Here is a 22,728-nt window from a genome sequence, read left to right on the forward strand (position 1 = left end):
ATTTATTTTTTTGTTGATTATATCCTCATGATAATAACAGTAAGAGAACATTTATTTAGTACTTAATATGTATCTGATATTACACTAAATACTTTACATGTATTAACCCATTTAATCCTTAAAACAATCTTATGAAATAGGTGTTATTGTCATCCTGTTATGCTGGTAACAGGATAACAAGGCATTTAATCCTTAAAACAATCTTATGAAATAGGTATTATTGTCATCCTGTTATGCTGGTAATAGGATAACAAGCACTTGTTATCTCAGATTCTTATACTTAGGAGCAGCACTAGGATTTGAACCCAAACAGGCTTTTATCTACGTTCTTCAGCCCCATGGTATATTGACTTTCAAGTATAATGACTACTGATGATTTCTGTACCAATTCCTAGTCACTTTTTGGAAACAAATCTATTCATTAACTTTTTTGACGAATTCTAGAAAGTAACAGTTTACCTGAAAACTGCATTTCTCATTCCAAAGAAGTGTTGTTTCTAGATTACTCAAGTTCATCATTGTTACTCCATGGTCTAAAAGTGTCATTTGTTTTCATCTCTTTGATACTTCTCAGTCTCATCCTTCTCAAAACAGAACTCCACCTCTTTACCAAGTTACTTCATAAAACATCTTCTGCAAGTGTTCTCTAATAATATGCCTTCCTCAGTGTGGTGGTATATGAGAGCTACTATTATTTTTAAAGTAATGCATATTGATTGTATTGGGACATATAGAAACAATTTTAAATGTAAACAAAAGTATAAAATTACCCTCCTTTTCCACGTTTAAGTTGAACTATGTTGTTTTCATAGTCACCATCTGTCTTTTTACCCCCATTAGACTGTACAATTCATAAAGGAAAAAAGAGACCCCTAAAATTTTTCACTCCTTTAACACCCCCTCCCTACCTTGTATACTGCTTGCTTTGTGATAGACATTCCATAAAATTATGAGTTTTTAAATGTTTTTCTACAATATCAAAATTTCTCTAGGAAGATAGATCAAAATGATAAAATCTTATATATTTAAGCAGACAGTCAAGGCAAGAGCACCCAATAAATAGCTGTTATCACTTATAGGATATATCACATTTATTTGCAGGAAGGAGATGTATCTCTGAGCAGGGGTTTTTGTGATCCTCCTCATTTATCATATCTGTTCTGATTGTGTCCTAGGTAGTTTTCACACAAAGCATTTGTCTTTGAGGAACCCAGATATTCAGATCTGTCACAATTACCACGTAGTTAAATAAATAACTCAGTAATTACGTATTAGAGTAAAACTATACAACCACTGTGTGTCTCTCTCAAAATTAGATTGTCTATGTTACCGACTAAGAGATGTCTTATTTTTGTATTTCCCTTAGAGCCTTGCTGGAGCTTGTAGCAAACAAAATATAGGTACTAAATAAGTACGTGTTGAAGAAGTACCACAGAATATTTTCAACATTAGATGATCTGTGAGCTTTTTCTTAGAAAAAAATCCCAGGTAAGGTTCTGATTCTCTCTAGAATATGTTTTCCTTCTAGGTTTATTGGAATTGCTCAAAGCAGAGTTTCTTCTTGGGGTTCTTGATTCTACTTTAGTGGATATGAGAGGGGCTGGGAGAGGTTATGGTTATTCTTCAGGAAAGTTACAATACATATACCAAATAAACAGCACCTTATTAGTAGAGTACTTTCTTTACTGCACTGTCCTAACCTACAGTTAGCACTTGCCTGTTTTTTACTTGGAATTTCTGAAGTCCTGGAATTTTATGAAGTCCTCAATTATGGAACTTAACTTTCACTTTGAATGTTTTAGTATATGTTTCTAAAATACCAGAACTATAGTATCTTCACATCTAAAAATTTACTTAATATCGGAGAATGTAATCATTCTCAAAACAAATTTTTAAAAATAATTTTCTTGAATCAGGACTCAGATAAGCTTCATATATTACAGTTGCTTGATTTGTCTTTAAATCCTCTTTTAATAAATAGGTTTCTGCTTCCACGTTCTTTTTTTTCCAGTTTATTTTTTGAAGAACCAGCTCTTTTGTTCTAGAAAGTTTGCCACGTAAAAGGTTTTGTTGATTATTTCCGTAGTTGTCATTTTATGTTTCCTGTTTAGTCCATAAACTAGTTGTTATGTATAGAGACTTGATCACATTCAAGATTGATTCTCTGACAAGAATGCTTCACTGGTGGCATTGTGTACTTCCACTAGGAAACACAGGTCTTATTGTCTTTTGGGTGGTCATTGCCTAGATATCTTCAATAGGTCAGTGATTCTCAGTGTGGACCACAGCCCCCATGTGGACCACATTCCCCATGATACTTTCTTTGGCCTACAAGGTCAAAACTTCTCATAACTGTAAGTTATTATTTGTCTTTTTCAATGTGTTCAAAGTTTTATTGTTACAAAATCATTGATGGGTAAAAATGCTGCTACCTTAGCATGAATCAAGGAAGTAGCACCAAACTGAACTAGTTGTTTGTTATAGTCTTCACCATCATGTGAGGTTTTTTTTTTAATCCATTTCATTTCAAATGTCACTGATGAAGGAATAAGTTAATTTTTAATTAATTTTGACCTTAAAACATGCCTTTAATATTCTGTGGGGCAAAATGAAAAATAGGCATAAAGTACTGTGCTTCAAAAGGAAATGTGATGATTCTTTTAGGGAAAGGCAGTTATGCAATTGTGTGAGTTACAAACTGGACTAGTCACTTTTTTCATTGAACATGTCTGCTTGGACGAATAACAGACAAACCAGGGTTCTTCACACTGGGAGTGTTTGGTAGAAAGCTAACAGTACTTACTAAAATTTGAGCTTTCAAGAGAAAGTTGAAGTTTTTGAAAACTTGCCTCTTAACATGGTAGCATGACAACATCCTGATACTTTTCCAATAAACTCGGTGCTGATTTAACAATTTATTTTTTATAGTGTATAAAGAAATTGTCAACATTTGGATAATCTGCGAAACAATATTCTCCAGATGCTCTCTGCATGGATTACAAAATGGTCCATGAGTGGAAAAGGCAGTAAAACTCTAGCAGGGTAGAAGTTTACAGAATTCCAGATTCTACACTGCAGCTTACCTTTAGGAAACCACCGTTTGTCCATTTTGGTACTGTTTCAAATACGAATATCCAGGTGTTCAGTCATGGCTGACTCTTTGCAACCCCATGGACTGTAGCCCACTAGGCCTCTCTGTCCATGGAATTTTCCAGGCAAGAATACTGGAGTGGTTTGCCATTTTCTACTCCAGTGAATATCTATGGCTGTCTAAAAAGGCTAATAAAATGTTCCTTCCCATACAAAACTAGACAAATGAAGACAATGTATTGTGGTATATAGATTAATAAAATAGAATTGAGAGTCCAGAAATTTGTGGTAAATTGATTTTCAACAAAGGTGCCAGAGCAGTTTGATGAGGGAAGAATAGACTTTTCATGAAATTGTTTTGGAACAACTAGATACCCACATGCAAAAGAATGAAGTTGAACCCATACCTCACATCATATACAAAAATAAACTTAAAATGTTTGCAAACCTAAACTTCAGAGCCTAAATCTTGAAACTCTTAGACGAAAATGTAGGGGTAAATTTTTGTGACTTTGTATTAGATGATAGTTTCTTAGATATGACAACCAACAGCAAAGGCAATGAAAGAAAAATGGACAAATTGAGATTCATCAAAATTTATAAAATTTTTGCTTTGAAATACACAATCTGCAGTGAAGAGGCAACTGTTATGGTGGGAGAAAATTTTGGCAAGTAATGTATCTGGTAAAGGATTTGTATAAAGAACTTGCAATACAACAATAAAAATACAGCTCATAGGAAAAGGCAGTTTTCATCTTTGGTGTATGTTTATACTCAACAGAAGTGGAAATATCTACACAAAGCCTTGTACATGGATGTTCATAGCAATTACTGATAATAGTCAAAAAGTGGAACAACACACATGTCCATTAGATGAATGGATTAATAAAATATGATATATCTAAAAGTAGAATATTCTCTGCCTATAAAAAGGAAGTATGATATATCCTACAACATCCCTTTCAATTCTGGAGCTACTGTGTATGCACGCAAAATGAAGCTGGATAGACTTGGATTCTTGTTCTGTCACTTACTTCATGATTAACCAACTGATTGAGCAAGCCTCTGTGATAGTGTTTGTCCCATACTGTAAAGATTCAGTGAGTTTACTGCTGCTGCTGGTCAGTCAGTAAGTCATGTCTGATTCTCCAACCCAAAGGACTGTAGCAAACCACCCCCTGGGGTTCTCCAGGCAAGAATACTGGAGTGGGTTGCTATTTCTTTCTTCAGGGGATCTTCCCAACGCAGGGACTGAACCTGCATCTCCTGCATTGGCAGGCAAATTCTTTACCTGAGCCACCCAGGAAAGCCATATACTCAGCAAACAAAAGTACTCAAATAATAGGTTTGTTCATGCTACTTTTTTTCTTAGAAGTTCCAAGAAAGAGAAGAGGGTATGATGGAGAATCAAGAACAGTCTGAGAGTAATTTTTTTCTTTATAAAGGAACTTATTATCTTGCAGATTCTTTTGTTAGTCTAGTCAAAATAATAGCACATGCTCAAAAAATATATGTGTATGTGTATAATGTGCTCAAAGTGTGTAAATTTTTTCCATATTCATCTCTTAACATTTGAAGCATTTTATGTTACTTTTTAAGAGTGAGAGTAGGAAAAAAAAAGTTGTCAGAATACAAGTGTAAAACTAAAACATCAAGAAAATTCAAGTAGAGTAACCATAAAAGTGCTTGGTCATATACTAGTATAGGGGTACAAAAGTCAGAATAACTGTTGTGTGGGAAGAGTTGGAGCCACATAGAATAAATATAAGTAGTTAATAGATGGTGAACTATATATATGAAAGTGAAATGTGTATTTTATTCACTATCAAATACCCAGCACAGTGACTGGCACAAAGTAGATTTACAATAAATATCTTCTAGATTAGTGAATGAGATGTCAGTTCAGTCAGTTCAGTTCAGTTGCTCAGTCGTGTCTGACTCTTTGCAACCCCATGAATCACAGCACACCAGGCCTCCCTGTCCATCACCAACTCCCAGAGTTCACTCAAACTCATGCCCATCAAGTCGGTGATGCCATCCAACCATCTCATCCTCTGTCGTCCCCTTCTCCTCCTGCCCCCAGTCCCTCCCAGCATCAGGGTCTTTTCTAATGAGTCAACTCTTCACATGAGGTGGCCAAAGTACTGGAGTTTCAGCTTCAGCATCATTCCTTCCAAAGAAATCCCAGGGCTGATCTCCTTCAGAATGGACTGGCTGGATCTCCCTGCAGTCCAAGGGACTCTCAAAAATCTTCTCGAACACCACAGTTCAAAAGCATCAATTCTTCGGCACTCAGCTTTCTTCACAGTCCAACTCTCACATCCATACATGACCACAGGAAAAACCATAGCCTTGACCAGACGGACCTTTGTTAGCAAAGTAATGTCTCTGCTTTTGAAAATGCTATCTAGGTTGGTCATAACTTTCTTCCAAGGAGTAAGCATCTTTTAATTTCATGGCTGCAGTCACCATCTGATAGTGACTATTTAATAAAGCATTCCAGATTAAAAGATTAGAAGAGAGAAAATAAGTGAGAAAACTGAATAATTGCATTTTGGTTACTCTGCAAGTAAGAAGCAAAAATAAGTATACAAAGGAAAAGAACATCAGATTAACATACGAATTTTTTCACCTGTCCTATAGTATTTGGGAGACACAAAGCAATCAATATGAAGACAAAGGGAAGAGTTTAAACCAAGCTATTTAATGGTATTCTCAGAAAATGTACAGTTTTCTTGGAAAATATTAAGGATAAAATCAGAAAAATAAGATCTAATTTTTGCTGCAGTAGTGCATATTCTAATGTTGGAATGATATAGGGCATGGCTCCTGCCCAAGGATGACACAAATTTTGAAGTATTCCACATTTCCCCTCAAGCCCTGGCCATACCTCCGCACCGCCCTCCCACCCCCCGCTGCCCTGGCAGATTTCCATTGCTCCTAGGAGAAGCCCAGCTCCCTCAGGGCTTCTTGGGTCATGGACTTGCCCGCATAATGGCAGCAACCACCACTGAACTAGGGAGAAGCCATTGCTTGCAACTGAGATGTGGTACCCATTCATTTCATGTGTAGCTCTCCAACTAAAGCAACTAGGCACACACTGCATAGGGCTACTCCCACACAACAATACACCAGGAAGACTGGGATAGGTAAAATTTGATTTCAGAGACAATTCAAAGCAATATGTTCCAAACAAAAGAGCAAAATAAAATCTCATGGGGAAAAAAAACTAATGAAGGTAAGTAGTTTACCTGATAAAAGAGTATAAAGACATGGTCATTAAAATGCTCATTGAACAGAGGATGAGATGGTTGGATGGCATCACCAACGCGATGGATGTGAGTTTGAGTAGGCTCCAGGGTTGGTGGTAAACAGGGAAGCCTGGTATGCTGCAGTCCATGGGGTTGCAAAGAGTCAGACACGACTGAGTGACTGAACTGAAGTGAACTCAAGAATGGAGGAACTCAGAGCTTCAACAAAGACTTAGAACATAAAAGAATTAACCAATCAGAACTGAAGAATAAATAGCTGAAATGAAAATTATACACTGGAAGTCATTAATAGCAGATTAGGTGATACAGAAAAATGCACAAGTGACCTGGAAATTATATAGTATGGTGGGAATCACCCAATCAGAACAGAAAAACAAAAATTTAATGATAATTAAAGGGACTTCTGGGAAAACATCAAGTGTACTAACATTCACATTATAGGGATCTCAGAAGGAGAAATGAGAGAGGAAGGGCTATAAAATGTATTTAATGAAATAATGACTGAAAACTTCCCAAACCCAGAATACCCAGGTCCAGTAAACACAGACTATCCCAAACAAGATGAACCCAAAGAGACATCAAGAAATACCATAACTAAGGATGGTAAGAATTAAAGAGAATGTTAAAGGCAGCAAGAGAAAAAGAGCCACATCTGAGGTATCCCCAGTAAGTTTATCAACTGATACTTCAGCAGAAACATTGCAGACCAGAAGAGAGTAGTATAATGTCTTTAAAGTGGTGAAAGGAAATAATCTACAATCTAGGATACTCTACCCAGCAAGATGATCATTCAGATTTGGAGAGAATATCCCTAATAGTCAAAAACAATGAGTTCATCATCACTAAACTGGCCTTACAAAAATGTTAACAGGGTATTATTATTTTAAGAAAAAAAAAGGCTATAATAAGAAATACAATACATGAAAGGAAAAATCTCAGCGGCAAGTGCAAATAATAAAGGCAATGGATCTGCCAATGAAACAAGCTGATATGAAGATTAAAACACAAAACTAAAATCAACTGTAACTACAATAAACTACAATAAAGTGGGCTTCTCTGGTGGTTCAGATGATAAAAGAATCCACCTGCAATGTGGGAGACCAGAGTTTGATTCTTGGGTTGGGAAGATCCCCTGGAGGAGGGCATGGCAACCCACTCCAGTATTCTTGCCTGGGGAATCCCCTGGACAGAGGAGCCTGGCAAGGCTATAGTCCATGGAGTTACAAGGAGTTGGAAACAAAGCACAGCACAGCACAAAAAACAGTAAATGGATAGACATAAAGATGTAAAATATGACATCAAAAGTATAAAATGTGACGGGGAGTGAATTTTAAAATGTTTTGAACTGAAATGACTTAGTTTAAAAAAAGTAGGTGTAGATCAATATATGTGAAATTCATGATAGGCACAGATCAAAAATCTGAAATACATATGTGAAAATTAAAAAGAGGAAGCCAAACATAACAATAAAAATCATTAAACCACAAAGAAGAGACTAACAGAAAAAAGAACTACAAAAATAACCAGAAAAGTAACAGAATGGCAATAAATACTTATCTATCAATAATCACTCTAAATGGACTAAGTACTCCAAAAGACAGAGTGGCTGACAGGATTTTTAAAATGCTAAACAAGACCCATGTGTATACTGCCTACAAAAAACTCACTTCAGAGCTAAAAACAGACTGAAAATGAAGATATGGAAAGAATGTTCCATGCAAATGGGAAGAAAAAAAGCTACGGTAGCAGTACTCAAATTAGACAAAGTAGACTTTGAAACAAAGTCTATTTTTTATAATAAAAGATAAAGGGGTCAATACAAGAAGAGGCTATTAATTTGTAAATGTGCACCTGTCAGCACTTAATATAGTAGCATCTAGGTATGTAAAGCAAATATTAAGAGATAGCAAGAAAGAAATTGACAGTAATACAGTAACAGTAGGGGACTTTATCTCCTGATTTATATCAATGGATAGATCATTCAGTCAAAAAATCGATAAGGAAAGATTGGCCTTAAATGACATGTTAGAAGAACTTAACAGACATGTACAAGGTTCAGTTCAGTCACTCAGTCGTGTCCGACTCTTTGTGACCCCATTAGTCGCAGCATTCCAGGCCTCCCTGTCCATCACCAACTCCCAGAGCCTACCCAAACCCATGTCCATCGAGTTGGTGATGCCATCCAGCCGTCTCATCCTCTGTCGTCCCATTCTCCTCCTGCCCCAACCCCTCCCAGCATAAGGTCTTTTCCAATGAGTCAACTCTTCGCATGAGGTGGCCAAAGTATTGGAGCTTCAGCTTCAGTCCTTCCAGTGAACACCCAGGACTGATCTCCTTTAGAATGGACTGGTTGGATCTCCTTGCAGTCCCAGGGACTCTCAAGAATCTTCTCCAACACCACAGTTCAAAACCATCAATTCTTCAGCACTCAGCTTTCTTCACAGTCCAACTCTCACATCCATGCATGACTACTGGAAAAACCATAGCCTTGACTGGACGGACCTTTGTTGGCAAAGTAATGTCTCTGCTTTTGAATATGTTGTCTAGGTTGGTCATAACTTTCCTTCCAAGGAGTAAGTGTCTTTTAATTTCATGGCTGCAGTCACCATCTGCAGTGATTTTGGAGCCCAAGAAAATAAAGTCTGACACTGTTTCCACTGTTTCCCCATCTATTTGCCATGAAGTGATGGGACCAGATGCCATGATCTTAGTTTTCTGAATGTTGAGCTTTAAGCCAACTTTTTTACTCTCCTCTTTCACTTTCATCAAGAGGCTTTTTAGTACTTCTTCACTTTTTGCCATAAGTGTGGTGTCATCTGCATATCTGAGGTTATTGATATTTCTCCTGGCAATCTTGACTCCAGCACAAGGTATTCCACCCCAAACAGCAGAATACACCTTATTTTCAAGTACATGTGGAACCTTCTCCAGAGTAGATTACATGCTAGGCCATAAAACAATTAGAAGTAAATTTAAGAAGACTGAAACTGTATCAAGATTCTTTTCCAGTTACAACAGTATAATACTAGAAATCAAGAGAAGGAAAAATGGAAAAGCATACAGATACTAAACAACTTGTCCCAAAAAAAGAAAGAAGCCAATGGGTTGATGAAGAAATTGAAGGGAAAACAAATACCTTGAGACAAATGAAAATAAAAACACCACTTCCCAAAATCTATAGGAAGCAGCAAAAGCTGTTCTAAGAAGGAAGGTTATATTGATACAGGCTTAACTCAAGACAAGAAAAATCTCAGAGGCAAGATGGGCTTGCGGTGAGCAGTAGTCAAGAAGCAGATTTTAAAAACAGTTTCTCTTCAAATCATTTCATGCTGACGAGCATCTTGATCCCATGGCAATGGCAGCAGTAAAATGGGCAATGTCAAACAGAACTAGCTTGAAACATATTTTCGCATTCAAAATGGAACCTTATATTGTGTTTGTCATAAATCTACATGATCTTCTCTTCCAGATGACTATAATTGCAAAGTAGACAATTTTGTGACATGTGATGGGAGGATAATACACCCTTCCATGGACATCCCATGTGAACACACAGAACCTATGCCTCAGCCAGATCCTGTACATAATAATGAAAAAACACATGATCTAGTGCTGAAAACCAAATTAGAAGAAAAAAGAGAACACTTTGAGCAAGGACCCATGATAGAACAACTTAGCACCATAGGTATCCTCATGGACAGAATCATAGATGTTGTAGGAAACCTAATCCTCCAAAAGACAGGTGATAATGAGGTTTTCAGGATCCAAAGGGAAATGTTATCCTTAATCTCATTTGCTGTTTGAGAAAATACAATTGGGTATGCATGTGTGTGTGTGTGCTCAGTTGCTTCAGTTGTGTCCAACTCTTTGTAACCCTCTACTGTAGCCAACCAGGCTCCTCTGTCCATGGGATTCTCCAGGCAAGAATGCGGAAGTGGGTTGCCCTACCCTCCTCTGGGGAATCTTCCCAACCCAGGGATCAAACCCAGGTTTCCTGCATTGCAGGCAGATTCTTTACCCCTGAGACACCGAGGAAGCACACGATTTGGTATATCACTAATATATAGTAAAATCATAATAAAATGTCTTCACATACAAAAAAGAAAAAAAGAAGTGACCTGATTTAGAACAAGCAAAGCCCAAAGTCAAGAGAAAGAAGGAAATAATAAATATCAGAGTGGAAATACATAAAACAGCAAAAAAAAAAACCAAAAACCAAGAGCTGAATTTTTGAGAGGATAAGCAAAATCAGTAAACCTTTAGCCAGACTCATTAAGAAAAATGAGAGAGGGCCCAAATAAAATTAGAAATGAAAAAAGTTATTAATGTAACCAATATCACAGATATATAAACAATCATAAGAGAATACTACTAATAGCTATATACCAACAAATTGGGCAGTCTGGAAAAAGTGAATAAGTTTTTCAAAATATACAATCTTCCAAGACTAAACCAAGAAGGATATAAAAAATTTGAACAGACCAATTTCTAGTATTAAAATTGAATCAGTAACTGAAAAACTTCTAACAAAAGTCCAGGACTAGAGAGCTTCCCAGAGGAATTCTACCAAACATTTACAGGATAGTTAATACCTTTCCTCAAAACTATCAAAAAAACTGCAGAGCAGAGAACACTTCAAACTTCTCCTATGAGGCCAGCATTACCCTGTACCAAAACAAAAGACACTTTAAAGAAAATTACAGACCAATATCCCTAATAAACAGAAATGCAAAAATCCTCAACAAAATAATAGTGAATGAAATTCAGCAATACACAAAAAGGATCATACATCAATCATGATTAAGTGAGATTTATTCCAAGGATATAAGAACGGTTCAACATCCATAAGTCAGTCATTATGGTATATCACATTAACAATACCAAGGCTAAAAATCACATTATCATCTCAATAGATGCAGGAAAAGAATTTGACAAAATTCAACATCTGTTCATAATTTAAAACTCTTAATAAAGGTGACATAGAGGAAACGTACTTCAACATATTAAAAGCCATTTATAATAAACTTATAGTTAACGTTCTCTAAGACCAAGAACAAGAGAAGGATGCCTACTCTCAGCATTTCTATTCAACATGATATTGGAAGTCTTGCCATTGCAATCAAACAAGGAAAAGGCATTCAAATTGGAAGGGAAGAAATAAAATGGTCACTATTTGGAAATGACATGATAGAATGGAATATTACTCAACCATAAAAAGGATGAAATTTTGCCATTTGCAACAACATGGATAGACCTGGAAAGTATTGCTCTTAGTGAAATTGGTCAGAGAAAGACAAATATGGCACGTTTTCACTTACATGTGGACTAAAAAATAAAACAGACTCACAGATACAGAGAACAAACTAGCCGTTGGTTACCAGAGGAGAGAGGGATGGAGGAAAGGACAAGACTGGTTAAGGGAATTAAGAGGTACAAACTATTATTAGATATAAAATAAGATACAAAGATGTAATAGCACAGGGAACATAGCCAGTACTTTATAATAACTTTATATGAGTATAATCTGTAAAATACTATGTCACAGAATTCCCCGGCTGTCCAGTGGTTAGGAGTTGGCAACTTCACTGCCGTGTCCCTGGTTCAGTTCCTGGGCAGGCAACTTAAGATCCCACAAGCTGCTCAATGTGGCCAAAAACAAATCACTGTGTTCTATGCCTGAAATTAATATGTCAACTACACTTCATTTAAAAAATGAAATATATGATTGAAATAGGAAGACATGAAATAAAAGATACAGAAGTGAGCAAAAGGTTATGAAGTATACAGGTTTAAATACTTGCTGAGAAGTGTTTATGTGTGACCTAATCTTTTTAAGTAAATTAGAATAAAATTTTTTTAATATGTAAAGAGTATTCAGGGGAAGGTGTAGTAAAGCATATTTATCTCACCTTTTGGGGTAAATTAATTTTTGACATTGAAAGATAATTTTAAGTATGAGTAGCCCTTGCTATCCTGACTTTCACTATATTATCTCAGACACTAGATAAACTAAATTTTCACACAGACTCATTACAAGCCATCCACAGGTTCAAAACTAAATAGTTTGGGATAATACAGTATCCCTTGGTATTCAAACTTTGGATCCAAATATATTAAGGTAATAAGGGCTACTTGTATATTTGTTGAAATATGTAAAGGAAACATAGAACAAAAAAATAATGTACACCTTCCAGAAAGTTAGAAAAAAAGGAAAAATGGGAGAGGAGAAAAGAGGAAGTTTAAAAATAGGTAATCTATCCTTTCACTCTTCTTTGCTTGGTTCATGTCTTGATGTAACAGTAGCTGTAAGTCTGGGAAGGGAGACTCCCCAGACCACTAAGGACTTGGCAGAGTGTATGCACACACTTGTAAGGGCCAGCTGTGTGCACTCACTGGGTCCAAGTTCTGGCTGAGGCCTCCCTGTCCTGGACTACAGTGAGGATGGATGCTGCGCACAGGGGTCTAAACTGGCTGTAGTGTGAGAATGTGTGTGGACATCTGCTTTGAATGTCCTCAGTCCAAGGTGGGCACAGACATTTGCAAGGACATGGAGGGCACAATTAGCAGGAGAGACCTGAGGTTTTTGGACTCCTCGAATGACACAATGTGAGTGGGCATTACTGGCCTCTGTCGGAACACCTGCAGTCTATCCAAGTGTGTCACAATTCTACTCCCACACTATTCTATAGACTGTTCTTGGAAAATCCACTAAAGCATTCCTATAGTTGCCGACAGCCTTATCCGACCCCCACACTTGAACACTCATTCTCCGGTTAAAAAGCTATGTTACTTATGTTTCTGTAGCAGTTTAGTGAACTTAAAGCAATCTGAGAAAAGAGACACACACAAAAAGTAATCCATCAAAATGAGAAGCAGAAAATAACAGGGAAAGTGTGCTTACTTTCTTCTCTTCCATTATTCATTCACACTTTGATCTAAAAAAAAGCCATAGTTGAGACCAATCTAGTTAGGCTTTATATTGTGGGGCAGCAGTGACTCGACGTTGGGTATCAGAGAAGCAGAGTAAGTAAGGATGGTGTCTGTGTGTAGTGTAATGGGATGGGGATCGGGGGTAGTAGCAGCAACAGGAGATAAGTTGCATGCAGGGAAGCTGATCAAATAAGGAAACAAAGAGAGGATAATGGGAGCCTGTGATACTGCAGTAGCATCAGTACACCTAGCTCCCAGATCTTGGTTTCTAAATACTATTCTCTTCCAACAGGAACCAGGGCTCTCTGAGAAATGGCTGACTTCAGGACTGGTACAGAGGTAGTACAAGGTAAGTGGAAGATCTTGCTGTGTTAAAAGTAAGAAGGTGCTCAAAGAGTCAAGTGGGTACAGAAGACATTTTGAAGGGCCTCCTGCTGGCTAATGTTGAGACTCTACATCAGAAATAAATGATGATAATAACAGATTCTAGTCCAGTGAATTTTAAAGTAGAAATTTATGAGTCCACAAAGATAAAAACTTTTTAAAAATAAATAAGGAAAAGAGAAAGCTTCTTTTTATAGTAGAGGACCAACTGATGAATGTAGTTGGAATTATGGCATTAGAAAATCACCATTTGGCAACCCCTGTAGTGTTTTAAGTCTTCCCTATAAAACACTGATTACATAAAGGAGAAATAACTAGAAATTCCCTGATGGTCCAGTGGTTAGGATTTTGCACTTTAAAACTGCTGTGTTCAGGTTTAATCCCTGGTTAGGGACTTAAGATCCCACAAGCTACATGGTGCAGCCAAAAAAAAAAAAAAGGAAAAGTAACTATGATAGAGAAACCTGGCAGGCCCTACTTTATTTGAGTGATTTAGAGTTAACATTGCCAGTGTTGGGACAGATCAAAATTGTGTTGCACCTAATATCTAATGTGAGGCAGTAAGGAAACATTATCACCTCTGTGATATTTGTATGTTACAAATGCATGAAGTGAATCTGATCATGAGGAAAATCAGACAAACCCAGATTGAGGGATATTCTTCAAAATACCTGGCCAATAATCTTCAAAAGTGTAAATTCTTGAAAGTCAAGGAGATTTATAAGAACTATTTCAGGTTGAAGGATCCTAAAGAGACTGAACTGAACTGAACTGAAAGACTTGACAACAAAATGAAATATGTGATCCCAGCTAAGCCATCCCTGGACTCTGACCTACAGAAACTGAGATAATAAATAGGTACTGTTTTAAACCACTAAGTTTTTGGTAATTTGTGACATGATAAAGAATACTAATCTATAGGTGATTTTACTCAGGGGACATAGGTACAAAAATCTTGAACAAAAGATTAGCAGACAGAACCCAGCAATTCATGAAGATGATACTATGTCACAAATAAGATAGCTTTCTCTGAAATGTCATGTCCACCTTCAGGGGATCTTCCCAACCCAGGGATCGGACCCAGGTCTCCTGCATTGCAGGCAGATTCTTTACTGTCTGAGCCACCAGGGAAGCCCAAGAAATAGAAAGTGAGTTTAACATATGACCATCATCAATAATTAACCACCATAACAGAATAAAGAAGATAGAATCTCATTATTACCACAAAAGATACAGAAAAACCTCATCACACTCACAATCCATTTGTGATTGCTACTCTCAAAAAACAAATTATGCCTTTAGTAAGTATTATTTTTAATGATGAATTATTTAATACTTTTCCTCAGTTCAGTAATGAGCTATGGATACCTACTATCTCACTTTTATTCAGCATTTTATGAGGTGCTAGCTAGTTTGAAAGATAAATAAAATGCATAAGAATTGAAAGGAAAAAAATCCAAATAACCTATATATTAATAAAAATTATACTAAACTTTAGAAAGCTTCCTGGATACAAGATCAATATGTGACTATGAAGTTTGTTTTTATCTTCCAGTATCAAATATAAAGTGAAATTTTTCACCAGACTACATTGATTAGGAGAAACAAGGTCTTGGGAGAAATTCATCTATAAAAGGAACAGGATGATAGCATTCAAGTCCTCCAGAACCACCACTGTGGTGACTTCAAGAAACTCATCTGTAAATAGACTGCAAAGTTCAAATAACTGCAAGAGTTAGCCTCTCTAGTTGCCAGGATCCCTTATTCAGGTGTCATAAATGATGCCTGAATTCTTAATGTCTTAATGTATTCCAAATGTCTTTGTGTAGCCTGAACATAAATATAAAGGTATATATTAATGTACAAATATCTATATAGATAGATAGATAACCATTAGGATATACTACAGGCAACTCTTAAGTATCTTTTTGACTTAATGGTAATGTATCTTGGCGATAAATCCAGATGACAAGTATATCTACTACATTATTAATTTTGTAACTGTCAGACTGTTTAGTTTGACATAATTCAAGCTTACAGAAGAATTGCAAGAAGAGTACAATGAACTGTAGTATACCTTCTCTCAGATTCACCAGTTGTAGGCATTTGGGCTGCATTTGCTTCATATTTGCTTTCAGTTCAGTTCAGTCGCTCAGTCGTCTCCGACTCTTTGTGACCCCATGAATCGCAGCAAGCCAGGCCTCCCTGTCGATTACCATCTCCCGGAGTTCACTCAGACTCACGTCCATCGAGTCAGTGATGCCATCCAGCCATGTCATCCTCTGTCGTCCCCTTCTCCTCCTACCCCCAATCCCTCCCAGCATCAGAGTCTTTTCCAATGAGTCAACTATTCGCATGAGGTGGCCAAAGTACTGGAGCTTCAGCTTTAGCATCGTTCCTTCCAAAGAAATCCCAGGGCTGATCTCCTTCAGAATGGACTGGTTGGATCTCCTTGCATTCCAAGGGACTCTCAAGAGTCTTCTCCAAAACCACAGTTCAAAAGCGTCAATTCTTTGGCGCTCAGCCTTCTTCACAGTCCAACTCTCACATCCATACATGACCACTGGAAAAACCATAGCCTTGACTAGACAGACCTTAGTCGGCAAAGTAGTGTCTCTGCTTTTGAACATACTATCTAGGTTGGTCATAACTTTTCTTCCAAGGAGCAAGCGTCTTTTAATTTCATGGCTGCAGTCACCATCTGCAGTGGAGCCCAAAAAAATAAAGTCTGACACTGTTTCTACTGTTTCCCCATCTATTTCCCATGAAGTGATGGGACCAGATGCCATGATCTTCGTTTCTGAATGTTGAGCTTTAAGCCAACTTTTTCACTCTCCTCTTTCACTTTCATCAAGAGGCTTTTTAGCTCCTCTTCACTTTCTGCCATAAGGGTGGTGTCATCTGCATATCTGAGGTTAGTGATATTTCTGCCGGCAATCTTGATTCCAGCTTGTGTTTCTTCCAGCCCAGCGTTTCTCATGATGTACTCTGCATAGAAGTTAAATGAGCAGGGTGACAATATACAGCCTTGACGTACTCCTTTTCCTATTTGGAACCAGTCTGTTGTTCCGTGTCCAGTTCTAACTGTTGCTTCCTGACCAGCATACAGATTTCTCAAGAGGCAGGTTAGGTGGTCTGGTATTCCCGTCTCTTTCAGAATTTTCCACAGTTGATTGTGATCCACACAGTCAAAGGCTTTGGCATAGTCAAAGCAGAAATAGATGTTTTTTCTGGAACTCTCTTGCTTTTTTGATGATCCAGTGGATGTTGGCAATTTGATCTCTGGTTCCTCTGCCTTTTCTAAAACCAGCTTGAACATCACAGTTCATGGTTCATGTATTGCTGAAGCCTGGCTTGGAGAATTTTGAGCATTACTTTACTAGTGTGTGAGATGAGTGCAATTGTGTGGTAGTTTGAGCATTCTTTGGCATTGCCTTTCTTTGGAATTGGAATGAAAACTGACCTTTTCCAGTCCTGTGACCACTGCTGAGTTTTCCAAATTTGCTGGCATATTGAGTGCAGCATTTTCACAGCATCATCTTTCAGGATTTGAAATAGCTCAACTGGAATTCCATCACTCCACTAGCTTTGTTCATAGTGATGCTTCCTAAGGCCCACTTGACTTCACATTCCAGATGTCTGGCTCTAGGTGAGTGATCATACCATTGTGATTATCTGGGTCATGAAGATCTTTTTTGTACAGTTCTTCTGTGTATTCTTGCCACCTCTTCTTAATATCTTCTGCTTCTGTTAGGTCCATACCATTTCTGTCCTTTATCGAGCCCATCTTTGCATGAAATGTTCCCTTGGTATCTCTGATTTTCTTGAATAGATCTCTAGTCTTTCCCATTCTGTTGTTTTCCTCTATTTCTTTGCATTGATCGCTGAAGAAGGCTTTCTTATCTCTTCTTGCTATTCTTTGGAACTCTGCATTCAGATGCTTCTATCTTTCCTTTTCTCCTTTGCTTTTCACCTCTCTTCTTTTCACAGCTATTTGTAAGGCCTCCCCAGACAGCCATTTTGCTTTTTTGCATTCCTTTTCCATGGGGATGATCTTGATCCCTGTCTCCTGTACAATGTCATGAACCTCATTCCATAGTTCATCAGGCACTCTATATCAGATCTAGGCCCTTAAATCTATTCCTCACTTCCACTGTATAATCATAAGGGATTTGATTTAGGTCCTATCTGAATGGTCTAGCGGTTTTCCCTACTTTCTTCAATTTCAGTCTGAATTTGGTAATAAGGAGCTCATGATCTGAGCCACAGTCAGCTCCTGGTCTTGTTTTTGTTGACTGTATAGAGCTTCTCCCTCTTTGGCTGCAAAGAATATAATCAATCTGATTTTGGTGTTGACAATCTGGTGATGTCCATGTGTAGTTTTCTCTTGTGTTGTTGGAAGAGGGTATTTGCTATGACCAGTGCATTTTCTTGTCAAAACTCTGTTAGTCTTTGCCCTGCTTCATTCCGCATTCCAAGGCCAAATTTGCCGGTTACTCCAGGTGTTTCTTGACTTCCTACTTTTGCACTCCAGTCCCCTATAATGAAAAGGACATCTTTTGGGGGTGTTAGTTCTAAAAGGTCTTGTAGGTCTTTATAAAACCATTCAACTTCAGTTTCTTGAGCATTACTGGTTGGGGCATAAACTTGGATAACTGATATTGAATGGTTTTCCTTGGAGACGAACAGAGATCATTCTGTCATTTTTGAGATTGCATCCAAGTACTGCATTTCGGACTCTTGTTGACCTCATATGATGGCTACTCCATTTCTTCTGAGGGATTCCTGCCTGCAGTAGTAGATATAATGGTCATCTGAGTTAAATTCACCCATTCCAGTCCATTTTAGTTAGCTGATTCCTAGAATGTCGATGTTCACCCTTGCCATCTCCTGTTTGGCCACTTCCAATTTGCCTTGATTCATGGACCTGACATTCCAGGTTCCTATGCAATAGTGCTCTTTATAGCATCGGATCTTGCGTCTATCACCAGTCACATCCACATCTGGGTATTGTTTTTGCTTTGGCTCCATCCCTTCATTCTTTCTGGAGTTATTTCTCCACTGATTTCCAGTAGCATATTGGGCACCTAATGACCTGGGGAGTTCCTCTTTTCGTATCCTATCATTTTGCTTTTTCATACTGTTCATGGGGTTCTAAAGGCAAGAATACTGAAGTGGCTTGCCATTCCCTTCTCCAGTGGACCACATTCTGTCAGACCTCTCCACCATGACCCACCTGTCTTGGGTTGCCCTGCAGGCATGGCTTGGTTTCATTGAGTTAGACAAGGCTGTGGTCCTAGTGTGATTAGATTGACTAGTTTTCTGTGAGTATGGTTTCAATGTGTCTGCCCTCTGATGCCCTCTTGCAACACCTACCATCGTACTTGGATTTCTTTTACTTTGGGTGTGGGGTATCTCTTCACAGCTGCTCCAGCAAAGCACAGCCATTGCTCCTTACCTTGGACGAGGGGTATCTCCTTACTGCCGCCCTCCTGACCTTCAACGTGGGATAGCTCCTCTAGGCCATCCTGCGCCTGCGCAGCCCGGGCTCCTCGGGTTGCTCCTCCCTGCTGCGGGCCCTGGCCTCGGGCGTGGGTGGCTCCTCCCAGCTGCTGCCCCTGGCCTTGGGCTCCGGGTGGCTCCTCAGCATCACCGCCCGGTGCACTAAGCAGAGGCGGCTGCGCTTTATCACTCCCTTTTCCCTTCTTTCATCATGTTTCTCTGTCTGTGTTTTTCTGATCCATTTGAAAGCAGGTTGCTTAAATTATGTCCCTTTACCCCTTAATCTTTCAGTGTGTAGTTCTTAAAAATAAGGACATTCTCTTTAATAAACAGAATACAATATTATAAAATTAAGAAGATTCAACAAAATACAAAATTATTCATATGTAGTCCATATTCTGATTTTATCAATTGTCCTAATAATACCCTCTTATACTAATTTTCTTCCTGATCCAGGATCCCACTCAGTATTGAGTATTTGGTCTTGTTTCTCTAGTTTCTTTTTAATCTGAAATAGTTGTCAGCCTACTTTCTTTCCTGATATTGACATTTTTGAAGAGCTTTTTCCATTTGTATGCTTGTATGATTGATGCTGTCACTCAGTTGTGTCCAACTCTTTGCAACCCCATGGACTCTATCCCACCAGGCTTCTCTGTCCACCAGATTTCCTAGGCAAGAATACTGGAATGGGTTGCTATTTCCTCCTCCAGGGGATCTTCCCGACCCAGGAATCAAACCCGCGTCTCTTGTATCTTCTGCATTGGCATGTGGGTTCTTTACCACTGAGCCACCTGGGAAGCCCCTTCTGTAATCTCATTCATTTTACTTGATGTAGAGTTGAGAAAAAAGGAATTGAATTGGCCCTAATGGCTCTTTCTTTACCTACTTCAGATTCTGAGTTTGCTTAGAGGAAGAACAGGTTGGTATTAGCTCTGTAGACAGGACATAAGGTGGGGGGTTCTTTGCAAGGGGTTCCCTCTCTACTGAAGTTCTTTCTTATGCATGGTTCTCTATGAAGAAAATGAGAGCTCAGGAGACCATGTGTGCTTTGCTATTTCTCAGCTTATAAATTCTTCTATGATGAATACTTTATTTACCCGGGGTGGCACTAGTGTGATGTGTGGGTATGAACCTCTTTTGCACTCTGGTTGATGACCATGAAGGGAAATACTCTAGTTTATCCTAATGTTATATGTTTTGGGAAGCAGCAATAACTGCTGTCTCCCTTTCCACCATGGGAAACAGTCCCTCAAAGGCCTAGAAGAGGTGTGGTCACTGGGTAAGTGGATGAGTGCCCTAAGGGGATAGGGTTGCCATAGTGTCCACTGATGTGGAGGCAAATCTTCTGTGAATGTGTGTTTGTGAGAATGTATAATATATACATACAATAAACACTTGGAAAGATGGAGGTAAAGGGGTCATATGTTCTGTAAATTCTCTGAAATCTAACCTTTGAAAGTTTTAAAGCAGCCAAGTTAACAGTATCAATGGCAACATTACAGAATCTTGAAGTGTAATGTAAAGGATTATGATGCATGGGAAATCCAAGTTGGAATGTACCTGAAGTACAGATGAAATCAGTTTGCAGCTACTGAAAGTAGAGAGGAACATACAAGTTGTTTATTAGAAACAGAAAGAACCCGAGTAACAGGCTTGGAGAAATGAAGCTAAAAGGATTAGACACAGTTCCTAAATAGAAGTGAAAGACCAATGTGGTTTCATGAAATGGCTTCACAGCGGTCTTTCCCTGAAGATGACTTCAGTATCTACTATGTCCTGTGAGCTCCCGTCTACTATAGTTTTTTAGATAAGCTTAGTTACGGTGGTAGGAGGAAGCCATGCTTAAGGGGTCAGGAGGTACATGCCGCATTTTGAATGATTTTTCCAGGTTTGACTTATTGGAGGTTCCTCAAATGGAAGGGAAGATGTTATTTAATATCCAGCTAATAGTTATGCCTAAAGAGTGACAGGCCTGGGCCTCCCATGATATTGATAAATAAAAGGGAAATGTCCATCCAGGTAACAGAGAGAACTTGTCAAACTGGCAGAATTGTAAGTAGAGGTACTGAGGTGAGGTAGCTGTCTCCTGGAGACCCAATTTGAGATACTAAGCGTGGAAAGAAAAATCGAGGGGACAAAGATACTGGGCTGCCTGTTGCAGTAGCCCAATCACAGAAGGCAGCTCTGTGTGGAGAAAGGACTGTCTTCTTTGCGGGTCTGGTTGATCCATATGGACATATGAATTCCATAGCTACTGTTAAGGACATTCTGGATCAGTCATTTCTTTAAAAATTTAGGTTAAGTTGCCATTTATTAACTATGTAATCTGTGCTTCATACCTTGCATCATTTAATCTAATCCTTAGAACAATCCTATAAGCCAAGTAACACCATCCTGTTTCATAGATGAAAAACAGACATATAAAAGTCCCAGATCACGTAACTAGTGAGTGCCAAGTCAGAATTTAAAGTAAGATCTATTCTTTTTGCAAAGTATGTGCTCTTTCTCTCCCTCTATGTATGTTTGTGTGTTTGTATGTGTATGTGTGTAATTTATACACATATATCCATGTATGTGTTCTTAATATATTTATATTAATATGTGTATATATTATGCTCTTGAATGTATATGTGGCATATATATGTGTACACACACATATAGACTCCTAATATTTGATATATAAATCCAAATAACTTGACAGACAGATGATGGGTAGGTAGGTAGATAAATATCCCTTCTCTCTACAAGTCACTGCACATGCCTTAGTATATTACCATGAGCAAATGACTAGACCATTTACACATGATATCTCACCTGTAAAACAGGATTCAAAAATAACTGTACTACCCCATAGAATTGTTGCAAGAATTAAATAGGAAAGTTCATGTTAAATGCTTAACATAGTGCCAGTTAATACATGATAGCTGGCTTCCTTGGTGGCTCAGACAGTAAGAAATCTGCCTGCAATGTGAGAGACCCAGGTTCGATCCCTGGATCGGGAAGATCCCTTGGAGAAGGGAATGGGTACCCACTCCAGTGTTCTTCCCTGGTGAATTCCATGGACAGAGCAGCCTGGCAGCCTACAGTTCTTGGACTCACAAAAGTGACTAACACTTTCACTTTCATTTTTACTCTGCACATGCACTTGATTGTGTCCAATTCTGTGACCCCATGGACTGTAGCCTGCTAGGCTCTTCTGTCCATGGGATTTCTCAGGCAAGAATACTGGAGTGGGTTGCCATTTCCTCCTCCATCATTGTTATTAACTGCTATCTGTTATTATTATTACTAGTAATAATTAAATTACCTGTCCAGCAAAAATGTAAATACTCTAAATGGTATTTAGAAAGAAAGTCTGCATTTTTAGCAGATTCTAGGATCCTGAAAGGGCAGTATTTTCTGTCCTCTTGCTTTGGTTTTAGGAAGAAATTTTCTCTCTGTTTATTTGGCTGCAGGCACTCTTCAGAGTTTTCTTGCTGGCTCAGATGGTAAAGCATCTGCCTACAGTGCAGGAATCTTGGGTTCAGTCCCTGGTTTGGGAAGATTTCCT

At 38.3% G+C, this 22,728-nt stretch overlaps 1 protein-coding gene and 1 pseudogene across 2 annotated transcripts in view; both read left to right on the forward strand.

The window, feature by feature from the left end:
* Positions 1-22,728, forward strand: part of USP50 (ubiquitin specific peptidase 50) — a 41,601-nt gene that overhangs the window by 1,471 nt on the left and 17,402 nt on the right. Inside the window, exons 2-3 of one of the 2 annotated variants that reach the window (XM_069596590.1) lie at positions 1,367-1,488; positions 13,585-13,641. Coding sequence is in view for 1 of the 2 variants with exons in the window: in XM_069596591.1 (XP_069452692.1) it covers positions 20,889-20,956 (68 nt within the window). In the remaining variant the exon portion in view is untranslated. Of the gene's footprint in view, positions 1-1,366; positions 1,489-13,584; positions 13,642-19,680; positions 20,957-22,728 lie in introns of those variants that run through there. The other variant, XM_069596591.1, reaches the window with a different exon arrangement.
* LOC138443709 (large ribosomal subunit protein mL42 pseudogene) lies at positions 9,712-10,108 on the forward strand (annotated as a pseudogene).

Source organism: Ovis canadensis, chromosome 7 (assembly GCF_042477335.2).
Source record: "Ovis canadensis isolate MfBH-ARS-UI-01 breed Bighorn chromosome 7, ARS-UI_OviCan_v2, whole genome shotgun sequence".
Lineage (NCBI taxonomy): Eukaryota > Metazoa > Chordata > Mammalia > Artiodactyla > Bovidae > Ovis > Ovis canadensis.